At 36.5% G+C, this 19,204-nt stretch overlaps 1 protein-coding gene across 1 annotated transcript in view; it reads right to left on the reverse strand.

The window, feature by feature from the left end:
• Positions 1 to 267: 267 nt before the first annotated feature.
• LOC150088118 (ribose-phosphate pyrophosphokinase 2-like) overlaps positions 268 to 19,204 on the reverse strand; it is an 81,141-nt gene continuing 62,204 nt past the window's right edge. Inside the window, exons 6-7 of the mRNA XM_090370579.1 lie at positions 14,218 to 14,377; positions 268 to 360 (exon numbers count right to left, since the gene is read on the reverse strand). Of these exons, the coding sequence (XP_090226705.1) occupies positions 268 to 360; positions 14,218 to 14,377 (253 nt within the window). The remainder of the gene's footprint in view (positions 361 to 14,217; positions 14,378 to 19,204) is intronic.

The raw sequence follows: 19,204 nt of genomic DNA on the forward strand, positions 1-19,204 counted from the left end.
GATAAGAAACCATGTTTATGAAATATTATGCATATCATAGTATATTTGCAGGATCAAGGAAAGCAACAGAGATATGGTACACATATATTTTGTCTGCTGGTTGACACTTCCCCATCCTTCAGAGATTACTAGCAGTCTCTAAGTTTGTGGGGGATATGGTATTATTAAACTAAATATATTACCCAGTTCTCAAGGTATTTATGAATCAAACTTTTATTTCCAGATATATATTAATTTACTTAACAATATCCACTCAAAACAAAAAAATCACATTGGAATATTAGAGTATAAAGAAGATATTGATTCACCATTATGAGTTCGACGGATTGCTTCAGCCAGAATCATGGAGACATCCATACACTGAAAAATGTAATATTTAATAATTATTTTAAATATGTAGTATCCCAAAGAAAAGGTGCACTGAAAAATTAAACTTTTCATGTGTGTGTATGCACTGACAATTACTTATCTTAGACGAACATGTGATATTTTTATACATCACATATTATTCAATATTTTTATGCATTTTTTTTTCTGAGTGAAACTTTAAACAAATATTTCCATGATAAGTCAGTGACATTATGCTCCTGAAGGAAGAACGAAAATAAAATGACTAATGGGAAGATATCACAAGACAAACTAAACAATGAAAGTGAGTTTGGCTGGTAAGCTTAATACTCAAAATTAAAAAGATTTTGATACTTATCCTTTTTGCAAGTAAATATGTAAATCTATATAAGCAATGTTGGGCTCATACGAGTATGTATACAGATCTATGTTTTTACAAAGTCCCTTCAAGTGCATTTCAAATAATGCAGCTCCTTTGGTATGAACTGTCTTCAAATTTGTTTAGTATGTGCTGCCATCTCTGATCTATGTTTCCAACTAATGTTAGATTCAGTTTTGAAAATCAGTGGACACTGCATCTGTTGGACACTGTTGGCTGATTTTGACTTATAAAAGCCAAAACTGAAAAGATTCTCTGGAATTCAGATCCAGTAGTAATGAAGATGAATGAAGTGATACATAAATAGACATACAGGATATTACTGCTTCCAAAAATAATAATAAAGGGTATTTTTTTTAACCATATCTTACATTTTTTAATTTTTTTTCTTGTTTTTGAATTCTGATTTGATTTTTTTTAAATAATTTTACTATGATTCTAGGAAATCAATCAAAATAAGAATAAATTAATATTTAAAAGCATTTATATACAAAGCTTTCATTTTTCCAAAACTTAAAAATTCTTTGAAGAAGTCCACTCCACAGTAATTTATTTCCCCTATTGGAAAATTGACTATAAGAAGCCCACAGACATTCAGGAAACTCACTTATGAAAGAATAACTAGAAGATACATAACTGTAATTTTAGAAATACAGGTAGACATGGGAGCTAAAAGAAAATTCATGCAATTAACAGGAAAAATTTTATATTTTTCTATGCATATTATTCTGTATATCTCTTACAAAAGTGTGATGAAGCAGTTCATGTGTGAAACAGTTGTTTAATTTGTAATCATGAATGTCAATTAAGTGCTGTTCTTTCACTCATACAGTTCACAGGGCCTTCTTTTTCTATGCAGAGAGAACTGTTCTGGTATAATAAACAACTGACTGCTGGTCCATGTGCTGTGTGGCATACCACAAGTATCTAATAAGTTTAATAAATCTAAGTAATGAAATAAAAAGCAGACAAGTGACTGAAATTTTAAGATATCATCCTATTAAAATATCTAAAATTGAATACTTTTGTTGCTGGTTATTTTGGTGGACATTCAATGGTGCAATGTTTTCCACTGGAAGAATTTTGTCCAGTAGCTGAATTCTTCATGTTATTCTCAGTGGAATTTTTGACATCTTGAGGCAATTTTTTGGTGTTTTTGGATTGCAGGCATTTGTTTTGCTTATTTCAATGTGATCTTTCTGCTTATATAACTTACATTCTAATTTAAAAATCTTTTTTACCATGGACAAAATGTAGTATTCTTTGCCAGAATTGCACAGCTCTCTTTCTCTCTGTCATCAAATGAGACAGATCTTTTGATTCCTTTTGTTTGTACTTGGCTGGTAGCCTGACTAGACAAAATCACCCACTGACTGGCACATTTTCTAGACAGATAGCTAACTGATGTTTGCAGTGTTTTCATATTTTCTTTCCAGAATGTGCCAATGGTTTCCACAGAAAAATCAACACTATCACGAAGAATGTGTAAAGTTGCACAATCATATGTGTGAGTTATCAAAATATACATGTATACGATACTTTGTGATCAAAGAGGCATAAACACAAGTTGGCTGAAAGGAGTTACCAACAAAGAGTACAGCCTCTTGGCATTATCTAATTAATGCTTTTCTTTGCCCTCTCCACTTCAGCTGTGCATATATCCACATCACTCCTTGGGTCTCTCCACACTAATCAATACAACTGCATTTCATTGGTAGAATTTCAAATCTAGATGTTTGCAGCTGGCATTAGCAGTTAAAATTTCTCCCAGAAGGGTTACCAAATGTGATCTACAAATGAGCAAAATTTGAGATATTTTGACATAACAACATTGACAATTCCTTTTTGTTATTACTTCACTTCTAATGTAATAGCCTCTTTGTTTTGTTGATTTACCACAACCATTCACTTGAACACTGACTTTAGTTTTATTGACTACTTTTAAGGATGAAATCTTAAATAAAAATTCTTAAAAATTTCCAAAAATATACTGTTCAAGGGCATTTAGCACTGGTATGCTCTAAGAAAATAGACTCACTGATGATGTACTGGGTAATATGTTTCTTTGTAAGATGAACACAAAATGGAAATGAGTCAACATCATAACATAAGTGACTGCTCTAAGTACATTTTAAAGAACTTTTTAAAAAATTCATTTTGTTTTAAGATATTACAATTTGATTTCTTAAATGATCTGCATCGATAGGAAGGAAAATCGTTATGCAATTTTTTTGTTAAATTCTTTTAATTAATTTTCTTATTTTTAATTGTATTAAATTGAATTAATTTTTATTGTGTTAAATTGATTCATAATTGTGTTAAATTGATTTTTAATTATTTGTTACTCTAATGTAAGATTTTCGATTTTTTTGTGTTAATTTCTGGAGAGTTTCATATGGAAGTGTTCTACATACTATATTGAGGTAAACTTCCCTTATTATTTTACAAATATTAAATGATCTGTGTGCGTGTAAATATATTTTTCATATTGAGCTTATACTGGTGTTGTATTTATATTGTCCGATGAAAAATAATAAAAAAATGTTTTTCTTTTTTTTGAAAACCACAAACACGAAAGGTATTAGAACCTATAGTACTTTGTACCATGCGAGGGTTGAAAGTTGAGAATACAGAAGATACTTGTAACAATACATTTCAATTTCTGTAGATTGTAATTTTCAGGGAATACACAAGAAGGAAGGTTGTTCCACAAAGATGAAGTTGATGGGATAAATGAGAAAGAAGAAAAGTTGATTCTGAGTCTGAAGTTAGACAGTTTGTTTGTTATTTGGTTTTTAGGAGCATTAGCAACTAAGGCCATATTGCTCCAAGGATATGCGGTGGTCATTCCCTGACCTTTCCGCATCCTCCGTATTTGGTGGTCATAGGCTCGAATCCCAGTCTAATCAAGAAGCGTGTGCTACGCACTGCTGCTCCTGCCCACCTGGCTATGGAGACGCCATAAAGTTAGACAGTAAATGGATGTTGACTGGTTACAGCAGATGTTGAAACCAGTTTTAAAGAGAGAGAGAGAGAGAGAGGGAATTGCAGAAGCTAATTCAGAAGAACAGTGCCCATAGAAGTATCTATAGAAAAGGCATGCAACAGAAATAGAATGTCTATGACACAGAGGGTGAACAGACTGCCCCGTTTAGTATGGAGTCTAGCAGCCTGAGAAAGGTTGTGGAGAAAATTCCCAGAAGTAGGAACAATATTCCATGATAGGGTGGATTTCAGATGTACAAAGTGAGTAGTTATTTAGAAGAAAAGTATTGCCAAGAGTGAATGAGAAAACCCAGCTTTTTTGGTTGCAGAGGAAGCAGTATTTGTGATTTTCTTATGCCAAGGTAGATTAAAAGTCTATCAAACAGAGATATGTCATTTTGTCTAAAAATCTGAGTATCATCAAAGATAAGCACAGGAGCTGTACAATCCTTTTTGCAAGACTTTGCCCATTGGAGAATTACATGAAAATCAGCATTTAAAGAATTGGTAGTGGATATTTGAGAAGTTGAAGCTGTTTTTGCAGGACAAGATTTCTCAAACTGGAAGTTGGAATGTAATCTGTTATCATCAGCGAAACTGTGGATATGGTTTCCAGCAGTGGAAAAAGTTCATTTAATATACAAGAGGAAAAGAGTGGGAAAAAGAACTGAACTTTGGGGAACACCAGCATTAGTGGACAAGTTAGAAAACAGAGAGATCTATCATCACTTGCAGAGTGTTCAGAGAGAAAACTGAATACTCAATTGCAATCTGTGAGATGGAAGCTTGTTAAGAAGACCTTTATGCCAAACACAATCAAAAGCCTTAGAAATGTCAAGGGCAACTGCTTTGAGTTTCACTAAATATTTCCATTAAATCTGTCTATAGATGGGTAAAATAGACCAACATATCACCAGTGCATCAACACTGACAGAATCCAAATTGGTGACCATTGATCAGTTGGAAGGTTTCAAGATAGATTAGGAGTTAGCAGTTAACAGATTTTGCCATTACGTTGGAAAGAGTAAGTGCAATGGGACGGTAATTTGATGGGAGGGATTTATCACTCTTTTTAGGAACTGGCTAGATAGGAGCAAATTTCTAAGCAGAAGGAAAAATACTAGTGGAATAAGAAAGTGTAAAAAGGCGACAGAGAATAGGAGTAAGATCAAGAGCACACATTTTGAGAACAAGTGAAGAAATACCATCAGGACCTGGTGTTATTCTTCTGACATCCTTTTTTGATGAAAGACCACAGAAGGCATTGAGTGGAATGCACTAGAAATGGTAAAAGGTGGTTTACCAAGATTGTCAATATAAGAGTTAAAAGAAAAGGGAGATGCTATAAGTCAGCATTATCTTTAGCAGAGGAGGCAACAAAACCATCACATTTTAAGAGCAGTTGGAGTACAGAGGGGCAAAAGTTGTGATAAATAGCTTTGGCAAGAGACCAGAATGCTTGACTACTGTTCGGACAATAAACAAGTTTCGTAATCTTAACCTGTTCAAAAATTTAGTTTTGACTCAACAAAACTAAAACAAAACTGTTTTGAAACTAAATAAAACTTTAGTTTTGTTTCAAACTTTAGTGTAGACAGAAAATAACCTGGTGACTTGGATGCAAGCCAATAGCAATATGCAACATTTTTACCTTGAATAACCTTAGCACACTTATTAGAAAACCAAGGTTTAGATAAAAAACAAGATTTTAAAGTGGACTGGAGAATAGTGAATTTCATGCAGCAAGAATAATTTCACTGACACAAAAATAATTTCCCTGAGCAAACACTGATATCAGAAGACTTAAAACAGTAATCCAAATAGTAAAAGAAGAATAAAAATCTTACAAAATATTCCACTTTGCATTTAGCATTAGCATAGGCACATGATTTATTTAGCATCAGTCAAAAAAAAAAAAAAAAAAAAAAAACCTTCTCATTTCATCCATCCACTCGCTCCAAATATTTGTCTAGTTCTGCCTTGAATCTATTTAAGCTACAACTTCTACGACAGATGGAAGTTTGCGACAGCAATCAACCACCCGCTGGCTAAAGGCAAACTTCCGCACATCTATCCTACAACTGTCTTTTCTCAATTTGAATTTATACCGTCTCAGGCGATTATTCTGAGCAAGAGGAAGAATCGGATCAGCACTGAGCATGCTATAACCATTCAAGGCTTTATACACCTCAATCAGATCACCTCGCAGGTGCCTAGTCTCCAGAAACTGTAATTTGCAAAACTTAAGCCTTTCTTCATAAGAGCAACCCTTTGTTCCATTCACTAATCTTGTTGCCCTTCTCTGTACTTGTTCCAGCAGCTTTACATCCTTCTTAAAATGAGACCTCCAGACCTGTATACAATACTCAAGGTGTGGCCTGACCATTGCCATATACAAGGGAATAATCACCTCCTTATCCCTGCTAGAAAAATTCCTATATATTGACAAGACACCATGAGCTACTCTTGCAGACCATCTGCACTGCTCAGAAAACTTCATATCTGCCTGCACAATTAACCCCAGGTCCTTTTCATTCTCTACCACTGTCAGTGTAGTACCACACAGTTGATACATTACTCTGGGGTTATTGCTTCTCATATGCAGTACTTTACATTTGTCAATGTTAAAATTTCAGTTGCCACCTCTCAGCCCATCTGCTCAACATTTCTAGATCCTGTTGCCGCAGCATACTGCCATTAACAACCCTGCCGACCTTCATATCGTCTGCAGACTTCGACATTAAGCCTGATATACCATCATCAATATCATTAATAAATACAGAAAACAACAATGGACCCAACAATGAACCCTGCGGGAATCCATTAATAACATTAGTCCACGAAGAGCAGTGTCCATTGATTACCACTCTCTGTCTTCTCCCACTCAACCATCCCTTTATCCATAGCAGCAATTTGCCTCCAATGCCACACTGCTCCAATTTGTGCAGCAGTCTTCCATGTGCAATAGTATCAAAAGCTTCTCTAAGATAAAAATATATGAAATCAAAATTATTCTTTGCATCCAGTTCCTTTGTGACCACATCATAGTATCCAATCAAATTGGTCAGACAAGACTTCCCCTTAACAAACCCATGCTGTGTTTGAGCTATAACTGAAGTCTTTTCTAAATGATCTTGCAGTGCTTCTTTAACCAGTGCCTCCATTAATTTCCCTGGAACAGAAGGTAAACTAATAGGTCTTTAATTACTTGTGTCACACTTTGATCCTCCTTTGTGAATTGGGGTCACATTTGCACATCTCCAGTCTGTGGGTACCTCCCCTGAGTCCAAGGAAGCTCTCATAATTATGGCTAAGGGTTTGCTTACTTCCTTTGCTGCCTCCTTTAATATAACTGGATATATCTCATCCACCCCAGGTGCCTTTCTTATGTTTGTCTTCAACAATTTCTCCTCCACTTTGCTCTGTTATTACAAAATCATCTAGCTCACTGCCAGAGTTTAATTCACCTCTGGCATTCTCCTCCCTGAATAACTCATTTGTGAATGTAGATGCAGAATTTAGCATTAGCATTAGTAGAGGCATTTGATGCAAGAAAGCAAGCTTATGCAGCATCAGCCAAAAAAAAAAAATAAATAAATAAATAAAAAATAACCACTTCCACCCTTCCACTTCACCCCTCTGTTCGTTCGAAATACCCGTCCAGCTGAGCCTTAAACTTATTTAGGCTATCAACTTCCACGACAAGGGATGGAAGTCTGTTCCACCAACCAACCACCGCTGGCTAAAGGCAAATTTCCTCACGTCTATCCTACATCCGTCTTTCCTCAATTTGAATTTATGCCCTCTCAGGTGATTATTCTGAGCAAGAGGAAGAATCCCATCAGCATTGAGCATGCTCAAACCATTCAAGGTTTTATATACCTCTATCAGATCACCTCGCTGGTGCCTAGTCTCCAGACACTGTAATTTGCAAAACTTAAGCCTTTCTTCATAAGAGCATCCCTTTGTTCCATTCACTAATCTTGTTGCTCTTCTCTGTACTCGTTCCAGCATCTCTACATCCTTCTTGAAATGAGGCCTCCAGACCTGTATACAGTACTCTAGGTGTGGCCTGACCATTGCCTTATACAAGGGAATGGTCAGGCCACACCATTCACCTCCTTATCCCTGCTAGAAAAATTCCTATATATCATCGACAATACACTATGAGCTACTCTTGCAGCCTGTCTGCACTGCTCAGAAAACTTCATATCTGCCTGCACAACCACCCCCAGGTCCCTTTCATTCTCTACCACTGTCAGTGTAGTACCACAGAGTTGATACGTTGTTCTGGGGTTGCTGTTTCCCATATGTAGTACTTTACATTTGTCAATGTTAAACTTCATTTGCCACCTCTTAGCCCATCTGCTCAACCTTTCCAGATCCTGTTGCAGTAGCATAGTGTCAGTAGTGTCCTTGACAACCCTGCCAACCTTCATATCGTCTGCAAACTTGGACATTAAGCTTGATATACCATCATCAATATCATTTATAAATACAGAAAACAATAATGGACCCAATACTGAACCCTGATTGTTTTTGTTTTGTGGATTTTTTGGTTCACCGACTATTTTGGTTTGGTGTACTGATTGATATGGTTTGCTTTTGCAGTGTATTCTTCTGTACAGGCTTGTGTGCGTACAGGCTGATTTGCACATTGCAGGGAAAAAGTCCCAAAGATGTGCTGCGTATTATCTTATGAAGAACTCTATAAAGGAAATATATCATCCCTTTATTCTCTACTTCAGCGGTTTCCAAACTACTGAGATTTACGGACCCCCTTCAAAAATCAAAACCTGTTTGTGGACCCTCCACACACGTGTGCGTGTGTTATATATATATAACAGTTTCCCTTTTTCATTCTTCCTCTTTCCTATTAATCTTTACAATATATATATATATATATATATACACACACACACACACACTGAGTGATCACTGAATTATGACCACCTACCTAATACTTCATTGGTCCTACTTTTGCCCTCAGTACAGCAGCAGCTATCTGACGTGGCATTGATTCAACTAGATGTCAGAAGCATTCGGAAAGTATGGCCAACCAAGCTGTGTGTAATGTGGCTAGCAATGCAGGTATGGAAGTGATTGGTGTATCCAGATGCCTGATACGCCTTTCCATAGTTTCCCACAAGTGCTCTATGGGATTGATATTGGGGGAGTTCGGAAGCCATTTGATATGCTGGCAGTCAGAACTGTGTTCCTCAAACCATTCCTGCACAGCAGGTGCCCGATGGCTCGGCATATTGTCATCTTGGAAGATACCATCGCCATTCCGGAAAAAGTGTCACATAGTGGGGTGTACGCAGTCAGCAAGCAGTTGACGATAGCGGAGACCACTAATACGTTGTTCCACATGCACCAGGGATCCAAGTTCCTGCCAGTGAAACATGCCCCACACCATACAATCCCCTCCACCGGCCTACACTTTTGATACCATGCATGGTGAATCAAGAGCCTCGTGTTGTTGATGCCAAATCCGTACACGACCATCCACAGTGTGGAGTAAATAACGTGACTCATCTGACCAGCACACCTTCTTCCAGTCTTCTAGCGTCCAACTTGCATGCTCTTTGCATGCAAGTTGGACGCTAGAAGCGATCTTTTATGCCGATGAACCTTGGTTAGGAGAGGATGCCATAGGGATTGCCTGCTGGTATAGCTCATATGTGCGAGCGTGCGATGCATGGGCATGCCAGATATTGTTCCGGGTTGGCCCGTGTTGTATTGGGTGGTCAACTCTTCAACAGTGCTGCGCCTGTTCGCCTGTACGAGTTGTCGGACCCAGCACTCACTTCTAACATCAACCTTTCGCTGCCCTTTGCAGTTTTGCCATCGGGTCGTTGTTTGACCATTTTGACTCCAGTCCTGGTACACTATAACTACGGTGGCTCTCTCGAACACCCCACCGGTTCAGCCATTCAGGAAATCGAGGTACCAGCTCGTTGAGCTCCAAAAATCTGTCCTTTATCAAAGTCCGATAAATCCTTCCTTTTACCCATCACTTTTGGAATTTTACTACCTACTGAACCACTGACACCTTATCCATGCTATGTACGTCGACTAACTTGCCATTCTCGTACCTCACGTGGTCAACGGGTTGCATTCAGTTTTCATAGGGTGTTTATAAATCAGTGATCACTCTGTGTATGTTTGTGTGTGTGTGTGTATATATATATATATATATAGAGTCGAACTTGGTTATAACAAGCATGGAAATAACGCAATCACGGCTGTAACAAGCAAAAAGCCATAACGATTTTAATTTATGCTTATTCCCATACAATCGCTCACTGTTATAACGGGCGTACTACATGAATACACCGAACAAATTTTGGTAACTATGCAAACATTCTTAATTGCTCGGTAGTCGAAATAACCCAATTCTTGGAATAGACAAAAATGAAACGGGTGACTTGGCTTTTATGACGACTAAGAATTTCTACGAATTTTGTCAACGGGACTTCTAAGAACTTTGTATACAGATCACTTTACTGTCATTTAAAATAAAATCAGTTAGAAACGAATTCTTCCTTCAGAAGCATGTCTGCTAACAAAAGAAAATGTCTCTCGATTTGCGAAAAGGTCGAAATTATTTGTGAGTTAGAACATGGTGCAAAAAATGTTGAAGTCTTAAAACGTTTGTTTGTCCTTTTCAACAGTAATGAAATTGAGGAAAAATAAACATGTGGCTAAACTCTATTATTTGGGTGCCACTTGTCTCCGTGCAGCGGGCTTGGTTGTAGAAAGGAGTTCTACAATCAAGCCCACTGCACGGAGACAAGTGGTACCGTGCAGTGTGCCATGCACTGCACAGAGACAAGTGGATTGAGTTTTGTGATTATTGTGAAGACGTTTTCCTTCTGATTGTTTCGTGTCACCGAGGAAGGGAATGCTACTCATTTAGTTTGTTAGCTACCTGAGCAGGATCATCAACAGTTGAACCATCGATATCAAGTGGAACAATCTTATTCATTCCCTTCTTTCTAGAATTTACATAAGTAAAGAACTCTTTGCTGTTTTTATTTGCATCCTTTGACAAAGATTTCTTGTAATCTGCCTTTGCCTGCCTAACCTCCTTTGAGACTTGGTTACAGACCAGCTTATATCTATCATAGGCTTCCATGTCACCTGTTAATTTATATGTATCCCATGAATTTTTCTTCTGCCATTTGTCTCATTAGTTCATGTGACATCCATTTAGGCCTAAACCTTGAACAATATTTCTTAGTGGGTATGAAAAGCCTAGTAACTTCCAAGATTAATTCTTTCAATTCTTCCCATTTTGAATTTGCTGTTGGTAACATCATCAGTTGGTCCCACCATATAGAATTTAAATACTGTCTCAGACCACCATAGTAACCTTTACAAAAGCAAAAATCCTTCCCTTTACCCCTGATGGTAGTTACCTCTTTAAGTAAATCCCACTTCAGCACACTGTGATCACTGCCACCTAGTGGTTCCTTTATCTGCAGATTCTTAATGCATGAAGAATCACTACTGATAATCAGATCAAGAGTATTACTCCCTCTAGTTGCCTCCCAAACATGCTGATGTAGAAAACAATCATCCAATAAATCCACAAAAGCCTTTCTAGTGTGTGTGACCAACCCACAAATTCCAGTCAATATCTGGAAAATTAACATCCCCCATATAAGACACTCTGATTTACTGACCCACTCTGTTTACTATACTCATCAGAGTCATTAGGCCTAAAACACACTCCTACTCTCAATTTTGCTTTCCCAGTGCTTATGTCACATGAAACTGACTCAACACTGCACTGTCAAACCATGTCACTGGCTGTACTTCCTTGGATTTTATGTGTTTCTTAACTAACAGCATATTCCCCTCCTCCCTTCCTGTCCTGTCTATCCTTTCTGCACACATTGTACTCCCCAAATTCCAGTTCTGCATTGCTTATATGTGTGTGACACCACATCTCTGATATCTCAACAATATCTGCCTTTGATGTTTTGACCAATACCTCAAATTCATCAAATTTATTTACCCAACTCCTAGCATTGGTGTACATGCAAGTATGCATGCACCTGTTCCTATTCTTAGTTACCCTAACACAACCCATGTATTTACTTGTTTCACAATGACTACCAGCAGTCTCTGGAATCCCCTGCACCTTGTTTTACAGGCTGCTGCTCATTCCAATAGAAGCAGTGCAAGAATAACTTTGGTCTCTGCCAGTGGCTACTGTTAATCTATTAGTCCATGTACCCCCCACCCCAAGCTAGCAGTTTTCCAACCCATCTAACAATGTCTCGATAGCATCAGCAAATATTCTTGCACTCGTTCTATTTAAGTGTATCCCATCCCTGTAGAAGCGGTCTCTCCTGTTAACAAGCACAGACCAGGCTGAGAAAAATTCTACCCCTTGAGCCTTGCACAATCTCTTCAGGGCCGAATTGATTAACAAGGCTCTCATCATATACTCCTTCCTATCTTGTCTGGGCAGAATTGCAGACACTTTCAAATTCAACCCTAACTCACAGCTTTTTTTCAACATTGACCTGTACTTAAGTAATTCCGCCAGTCTCCTACTCTTAATATCATTAGTGCCAACATGTACAACAATATCACCTTTTGTGCCCTTAAAAGATGATATCTGCTGTACAATGTCGTCAATCTTTGCCCCTAGCAGACATACCCTGGTCCTGTTCCACCTATCCTTTTTGCACAATATGTTCCCCGTTTTGCTGACAATAGAGTCACTGACAAATTATATTATTACCATAAGTGAAAATCAGACTACCACAAATAACAACATAGGTGAAATAGGTGGAAATTCACTATTTTGTGAGGTGAAAATCAATGCAAGTCCATCAACATAAATTGAGGATTATCCATATTAAAAATATAGCATCAGTTTTAGTGCTTGCTTCAGTGAATATAGTAAAATCGTGGTTAAGTGGAACAACTGTACCAACAATCTTTCAGACAGTCATTTTTAAATTGAAATCTATCTACAGAATAAAAGGTAAGCAGAAAAAATATTAGTGAGAGAAGATCACAGTAATTTGTGGTTAAAACTAACACAAATAAAGCTGCACATTAGTGGGTAGCATACTATGCCACTTTTCTCTACAAACAAAGCCATTTTTTATTATAACAACCTAGAGCTAACATATAGTTCATGCTGTCTCTAGTTTTATGCATTGTTGTTAAACTGTGCAAAGAATTTATTATAGAGTTCATCAAAACATACACAGAGAAAACCACTGTTTATGATAAGTTAAATTGAGGAAAGACAAAAAAAAATTTTAAAGAACAAAGCATATCAAAGACACTAAGAAATTTGTTGTCTCTGTGAAAAAAAGCCAGACAGGCTGGATAGATTATCTATAGCAAGCCTATGTAACACCAATATCTTGACGTCTTCCATAAAATCTTTGCTGAAGGACAATAAAATGTCTATAAACTGACTATAACATAAATTTTGATTTGCAGTAATTTATATACAGATGAGTTTTTATGGTTATTTTTTTATGTATAATATCAAGGCAGTTGATATTATACAGAACTGATATTATTATTATTATTGTTTTGCTCTTATATTATTTCTCCCTGATTGGGGGATTCCACTCCATGACGGGCACTGCTACCAAGTACACAGGGTGGTTGTAATGTCTGGTGTTACTGTTGGTCGAGGAAATCTCTGACTATCCTAGGTGTTCTCTGGGAGACCTATTGCTGCTAGGCTGCAATAGGTCATCCTGATCATCGTGTCAACCACCATACCGGTGGTTGACACAATGATCGGGATGGTCGATACTTCTTGCATATGCCACATCTTCTTGACCTCATGTCTCAGGTTCATATACTTCCTAATTTTTTCCTCATGGGTTTTCTGGACATTGCTAGTGTTGGGCACCGCTATGTCAATCAGGTAGGTAGCCTTTTCCATCTTGTCCACAAGGGTTATGTCTGGTCTGTCGTGCGGGATGGTCTTATCCGTTATTATGGCGCAGTCCCAGTACAGCTTGTGGGTTCAGGTCTCTAGTACTGCCTGGAGTTCGTACCTGCAGTATGGTGCACTTTCTTTGGTCAGCTGGTATTTCCTCACTAGCTTCTGATGATTATTATTATTATTATTATTATTATTATTATTGTTGCTCTTATATTATTTCTCCCTGATTGGGGGATTCCACTCCGTGACAGGTACTGCTACCAAGTATACAGGGTAGTTGTAATGTCTGATGTTACTGTTTGTATTGTTATTGTTATTATTATTGTTATTATATGAATGAAATCACAATTTTACTACATTCATGGGGTTTTGTTTCTTACAGTTCAACATCAGTTTCTCTGAGTGAAATTAGGAGTCATCATTGTTGTTAAGAGATGTTAGGAAAAAAAACAGAAGTGAAAAAACAAATTGGGATAATCAAAATTTCAGATAACTGGAATTCTAATCTACTCAGAATATGAAATCTCTGAATATTACTTAGATAAAACTGACCAGTAGAACAAAATACCTGTATTTTAGGGCACACCTTTACATTTTTCTCTTGTGGAATAGTATTAGTTGCAACAACTAATTCTAAAGATGCATTGGCAATTCTGGAAAGTGCTGGGCCTGAGAAAATACCATGACAAACAATAGCATATACCCTGCTAGCTCCTCCATCCATCAACCTAAGAGATACAAGATATTTTGAAAAATGTTACTGTTTAACCTTGCAGCAAGTACACAAAACATCACAAGCAGAAATATAGTGCACTTTGTACAACATTCATTATATTTAAAATAAAGGCAAGCAGCAAGTATTTAAAGCTTTGCAATACTATTCTTTATTCTTAAAAGAAAAATAATATATTTAATTACAGAAGTCTTATCCAAAAAACTATTATTTAACTGGTGCCTCCGTAGCCAGGTGGGAAGGAGCAACAGTGCGTAGCACACGCTTCTTGATTAGACGGGGGTTCAAATACGGAGGATGCGGAAAGGTCAGGGAATGACCACCGCACATCCCCGGAGCAATATGGCCTTAGTTGCTAATGCTCCTAAAAACCAAATAACAACAACAACAACATTATTTAACTACCTCACTTCCAACCAGTGACATGAATATAAGCCAAACCAAAAAAACACTAAACAAAGACTACACAAATCAGCTGCAGTAGTCTCTAATTTATGAATACTTGATTTACAGATGTTTGAAATATTATGGATAGAAAATTTTGGCATCATAACTTCAATTTGAAAACTCAAAGCTCAATCTTACTAACTTTTACTCAACTTTGGCTATTTTAGGTATTTTTGAAAGTAAAATGAATGAGAATGAAATATTTTCAACGATTATGTATCATACAGTTTTTTTTTGGTTAGTTTCTTCATCAAAGCAACTGAGATTGTAAGGCATTAATGCATTGCATCTATAAATTATGTGTGTTCCATGGTCAGTTTCTCATATTAAAAACATGTTTCCAGAGAAATATCATGCACCCCTTGTCTGAGACTAATTAACTCACCCATGATCAGTGGTAAAATTACTAGACCATCAGGTCTGCCAACACAGGGAGGAAGGGGGGGAAAGGGCTGTAGCTGGTTTTGTACAATTATTAAAGTTCATATGGGCACCATTCAGCAATTTGATGGAAATCCAGAATTTATAGTTTCACTTCTGGCCATGATGTGACAAAAGCTCAAATTCCTCTCATCTTGATGGGTTCTGAACTTTGGCCTTTTCAACAAAGAGTAGTAATCATAATCACTGTGCTATCCATCAGAGTTTCATAAAAGGTTTGACCAAAACGTTTGGCGAATTTTGCAAAAAATTTAATTTTATTAAAAAAGTTTATATTGTTAATAATCTTAAATATGAACTCCTTCTGAACCACACATGTTCCATTGTGCCTGCCACTGATCAAAATATTTTTGGAAGCCTCCTTTTGTGAATACTTTGATAGGATTTTTTGATTTAACTCAAACTGTTTTACTTTTTTATCATTTTAATTTTGGGAATATCCAAAGGCTGCAAGGTCCAAATCAAGAGAATAAGGATGAGAAGCATTATTATTGTACTTATATAAAATTCAGTATTCTGATGTGCTTATATGAGAGCTTGAAGAAAAGGGTTAATGTCCTTGAAGGAATTAAAATAAAGGCACACACACAGCTGCCCAACTCAATACTAGAATACTACACTCATGCAATAGACAACCCAGTGGAATCATTAAAGGCAATATGTACTGGTCCCACAAGAAGTGACTATTGCAAAGAAAACAGGAAAGGTGAAATAGGAGCAGGGTAAGTCCACCTGGGTAAAAGTTAATGATGTTGGGGAAGAGTTATCTTAAAAATAAAAACAAACACACATACACTTGTTTTAACATTAATGCTAGGAGCACAGTGAATACATAGTGATGATGTAGCCAATACTTTGTATTGGCTACATCATCAAATGTAGACATTATAGGACATCAGAAACATGGTGCCACTCATAACATCGGTGATAGAATTTGATACATACAGTGAGTAAAATGTACATAAAATGAACAGACAGGACAGGGGCCGGGGAGCATGCTCTTAGTTAAGAAGCGCATGGAATCTAAGGCAGTGCACCCAGTTGATTGGGTTACCAGCATAATGTTGAGCCAAATGTTTGATGTGACAAAAACACTGGAAAAACCAAAATTAGAGTAGGCATATGTTATAGGCTAAATGACTCTGATGAAGTATGGTGAACAACTACACAGACAAATAGAGTGGGCCAATAAATCAGAATGATGTATTTTTTTGATGGAGGATTTTAACTTTCCAGATATTGACTAAAGCTTGTGGGTTGGTCACTCACATAGTAGCAGATTTCTGGATTTATTAAATGACTGTTTTCTATACTAGCATGTTAAGAGAGATGACAAGAGAAATAATCTTGATCTGATCATCAGCAAACTCTTCATGCAATAATAAACTTAAAAATCTTCATGTAAAGGAACCACTAGGTAGCAGTGATCATAGTGTACAGATGTGGGATTTACTTAAAGATATAACTATTGCCAAGAGTACAGGCAGGGCCACTGCAACCTTATGTGCCGCCAGTAAGCAAAATCCAATTTGCTGCCTCAAAATATTTCGATTAAAAAATAAAATAATACATAAATAATTATTATTAATTTATTGAAAAAGAAAAGAATTACAATATATTTCACATATAATATAATAACAAAATCATTCTGATTTTGTTATTTTTGGAAATAATTTCGGAAATTCTGGAAATAAGCTTTAAATTCTAAATCACAGTAATCATACTCTATCACAATAATAAAATAAAAGGAAAATTATAATGTTAAAAAAAAAAATTACAAATCTATGTTTCCATGCTTTAAGAGATGCAAATTTATTGATTATTTCATTTATGTTTATTTGTTCCAAATGATCATTTTCCATTGAAATTATTGCCAAATTAGAGAGTCATCGTTGTCACATTGTTGATCGTAAATAATTTTCATTAATTATTAATTAATTTTCAGCTGAAAATGGAAAAATTGTCGGAAAAATTGGCATTGGCATTAGCAGGCATATGATGCAAGAAAGTAAGCTTATACAGCATCAGCCAAAAAAAAAAAAAAAAGGGAAAAAACCCATTTCCCACTAACCATCCACTCCAAAAGCCTGTCCAGTTTTTGCTTGAATTTATTTAAGCTATCAACTTCCATAACAACAGATGGAAGTTTTTCCACATTCAAACACTCACTGGCTAAATGCAATTTTCCGAACAACTGTTCTGCAACTGTGTTTCCTTAATTTGAATTTATGCTCTCACAAGTGCGTAATCTGAGCAAGAGGAAGAATCCCATCAAAATTTGAGCCTGCTCAACCCATTCAAGGCTTTGTACACCTTAACCAGACCACCTTGCAGGAGCCTAGTCGCCAGAAGCTGCAATTTGCAGGACTTAAGCTCTTTCTTGGTAAGAGCAGCTTTGTTCCCCACATTTGCAGAAATGTTTAATGCAATTACTACATTTGAAAAAGTATCTGTAAAATTGTTTTTAAAAATATATTGTAACACTTCAAATGGAGTAACACTGCCTTTAATATAAATTTAAAGTACTCGAAGTTCTTCAAATAATGCTAAACCATCAATATCAGACTCGTTATGATCAATGTCACTTAATTTATTATGTAAATCTTTGCAAAGATTTAAGAAATCATTATATTACCATTTTTTTTAAATTCAGAAATATTATAAAATATTTTAAATATTTCTACATGTTTCATATTTCAGTTAACGAGAAAATTGTTGTGTCCATAATTTGAAAGAAAAAATAAATTTTGAAATTTTGTTGCGGATCCTGAATAGCTTCCTCTCTACGTTCATAATCGAAATGACGTCTTTTCAATCTTTTTCTTACGGTGGTTACTTGTGAAAACAAAGCGATAACGCTAGTTATAGTAGCCATATGATTAATTTTTTCAAATGCTTCCTCTGTTCTATTTACTTGAAAATATTCCGTGATTTCCCATTGGTAGGGGTGTTAGGCAAGGATGTTCCATGTCCCCCATACTATTTGATTTTTACACAGAAACACTGATGAAAGAGTTCGAAGAAGAGCAGAAAGGAGAGCAGATAAAGACAATAAGATTTGCAGATGGCTAGAAAAATTGCTAATAACGAAGAATTATAGAGTTCCTTGGACATCTTGAAACAGCACAATATAGGAGTAAAATAAGAAGATTAATATCAATAAAACCAAGGTAATGTTAATTTCAAAGTGGCTGGGAAGAAGATTCAATACAACATTAGATGGAATAATATTGGAACAAGTAGACAGATACAGATACTTGAGAAGCATAATGATAGAAATTGGGAAAAGCCTGGAAGAAATAAAAACAAGAATTACAATGGGAAAGAAGCGTTTAGTAATAGAAAAGAACTATTGAGAAGAAATTTCAAGGAGGAATTAAGAAAGCAAATGATGAAAACATTAATATGGACTGTTGTACTATATGGCTCCGAGACATGGACACCGAGAAAGAGGAGATTAGACGCCTAGAAGCTTTCGAGATTATTACTACTTTAGCCACATGGTGCAAGGAAGCCTGAGGCTTATGCTGCACCAGCCAAAAAAAATTCCCGAGTTACCCTGAGAGAGAGAGAGAGAGAGAGAGAGAGAGAGAGAGAGAAAGTAGAAGTGAATCACCAAGAAAGAGAAGAATAATGATATCTAGCTCAGGACCCTGGGTGTGCCAAGCCCATACACACCAGATGAGCCCCTGAGGTGAAATGTGGGTGTGGAAGAGAATGGAAAGGGTCAAATGGGTGGACAGAGTGAGAAGGAGATTTTGCAGAAAGTAGAAGAGAGAACGTTTGTAAAGAATTAAGAAGGAGACAAAATAACTTTATAGGACATGTATTGAGAAGAGAAACATGCTGAGGAAAAGGACTGAGGGGTAGATGTGTGGGAAGAGAACTGTTGGGAGAAGGAGAATTGGAATGATGGATTGGACAGTAAGGGGAA

Source organism: Mastigoproctus giganteus, chromosome 3, assembly GCF_048544385.1.
Source record: "Mastigoproctus giganteus isolate SK-2022 chromosome 3, ASM4854438v1, whole genome shotgun sequence".
Lineage (NCBI taxonomy): Eukaryota > Metazoa > Arthropoda > Arachnida > Uropygi > Thelyphonidae > Mastigoproctus > Mastigoproctus giganteus.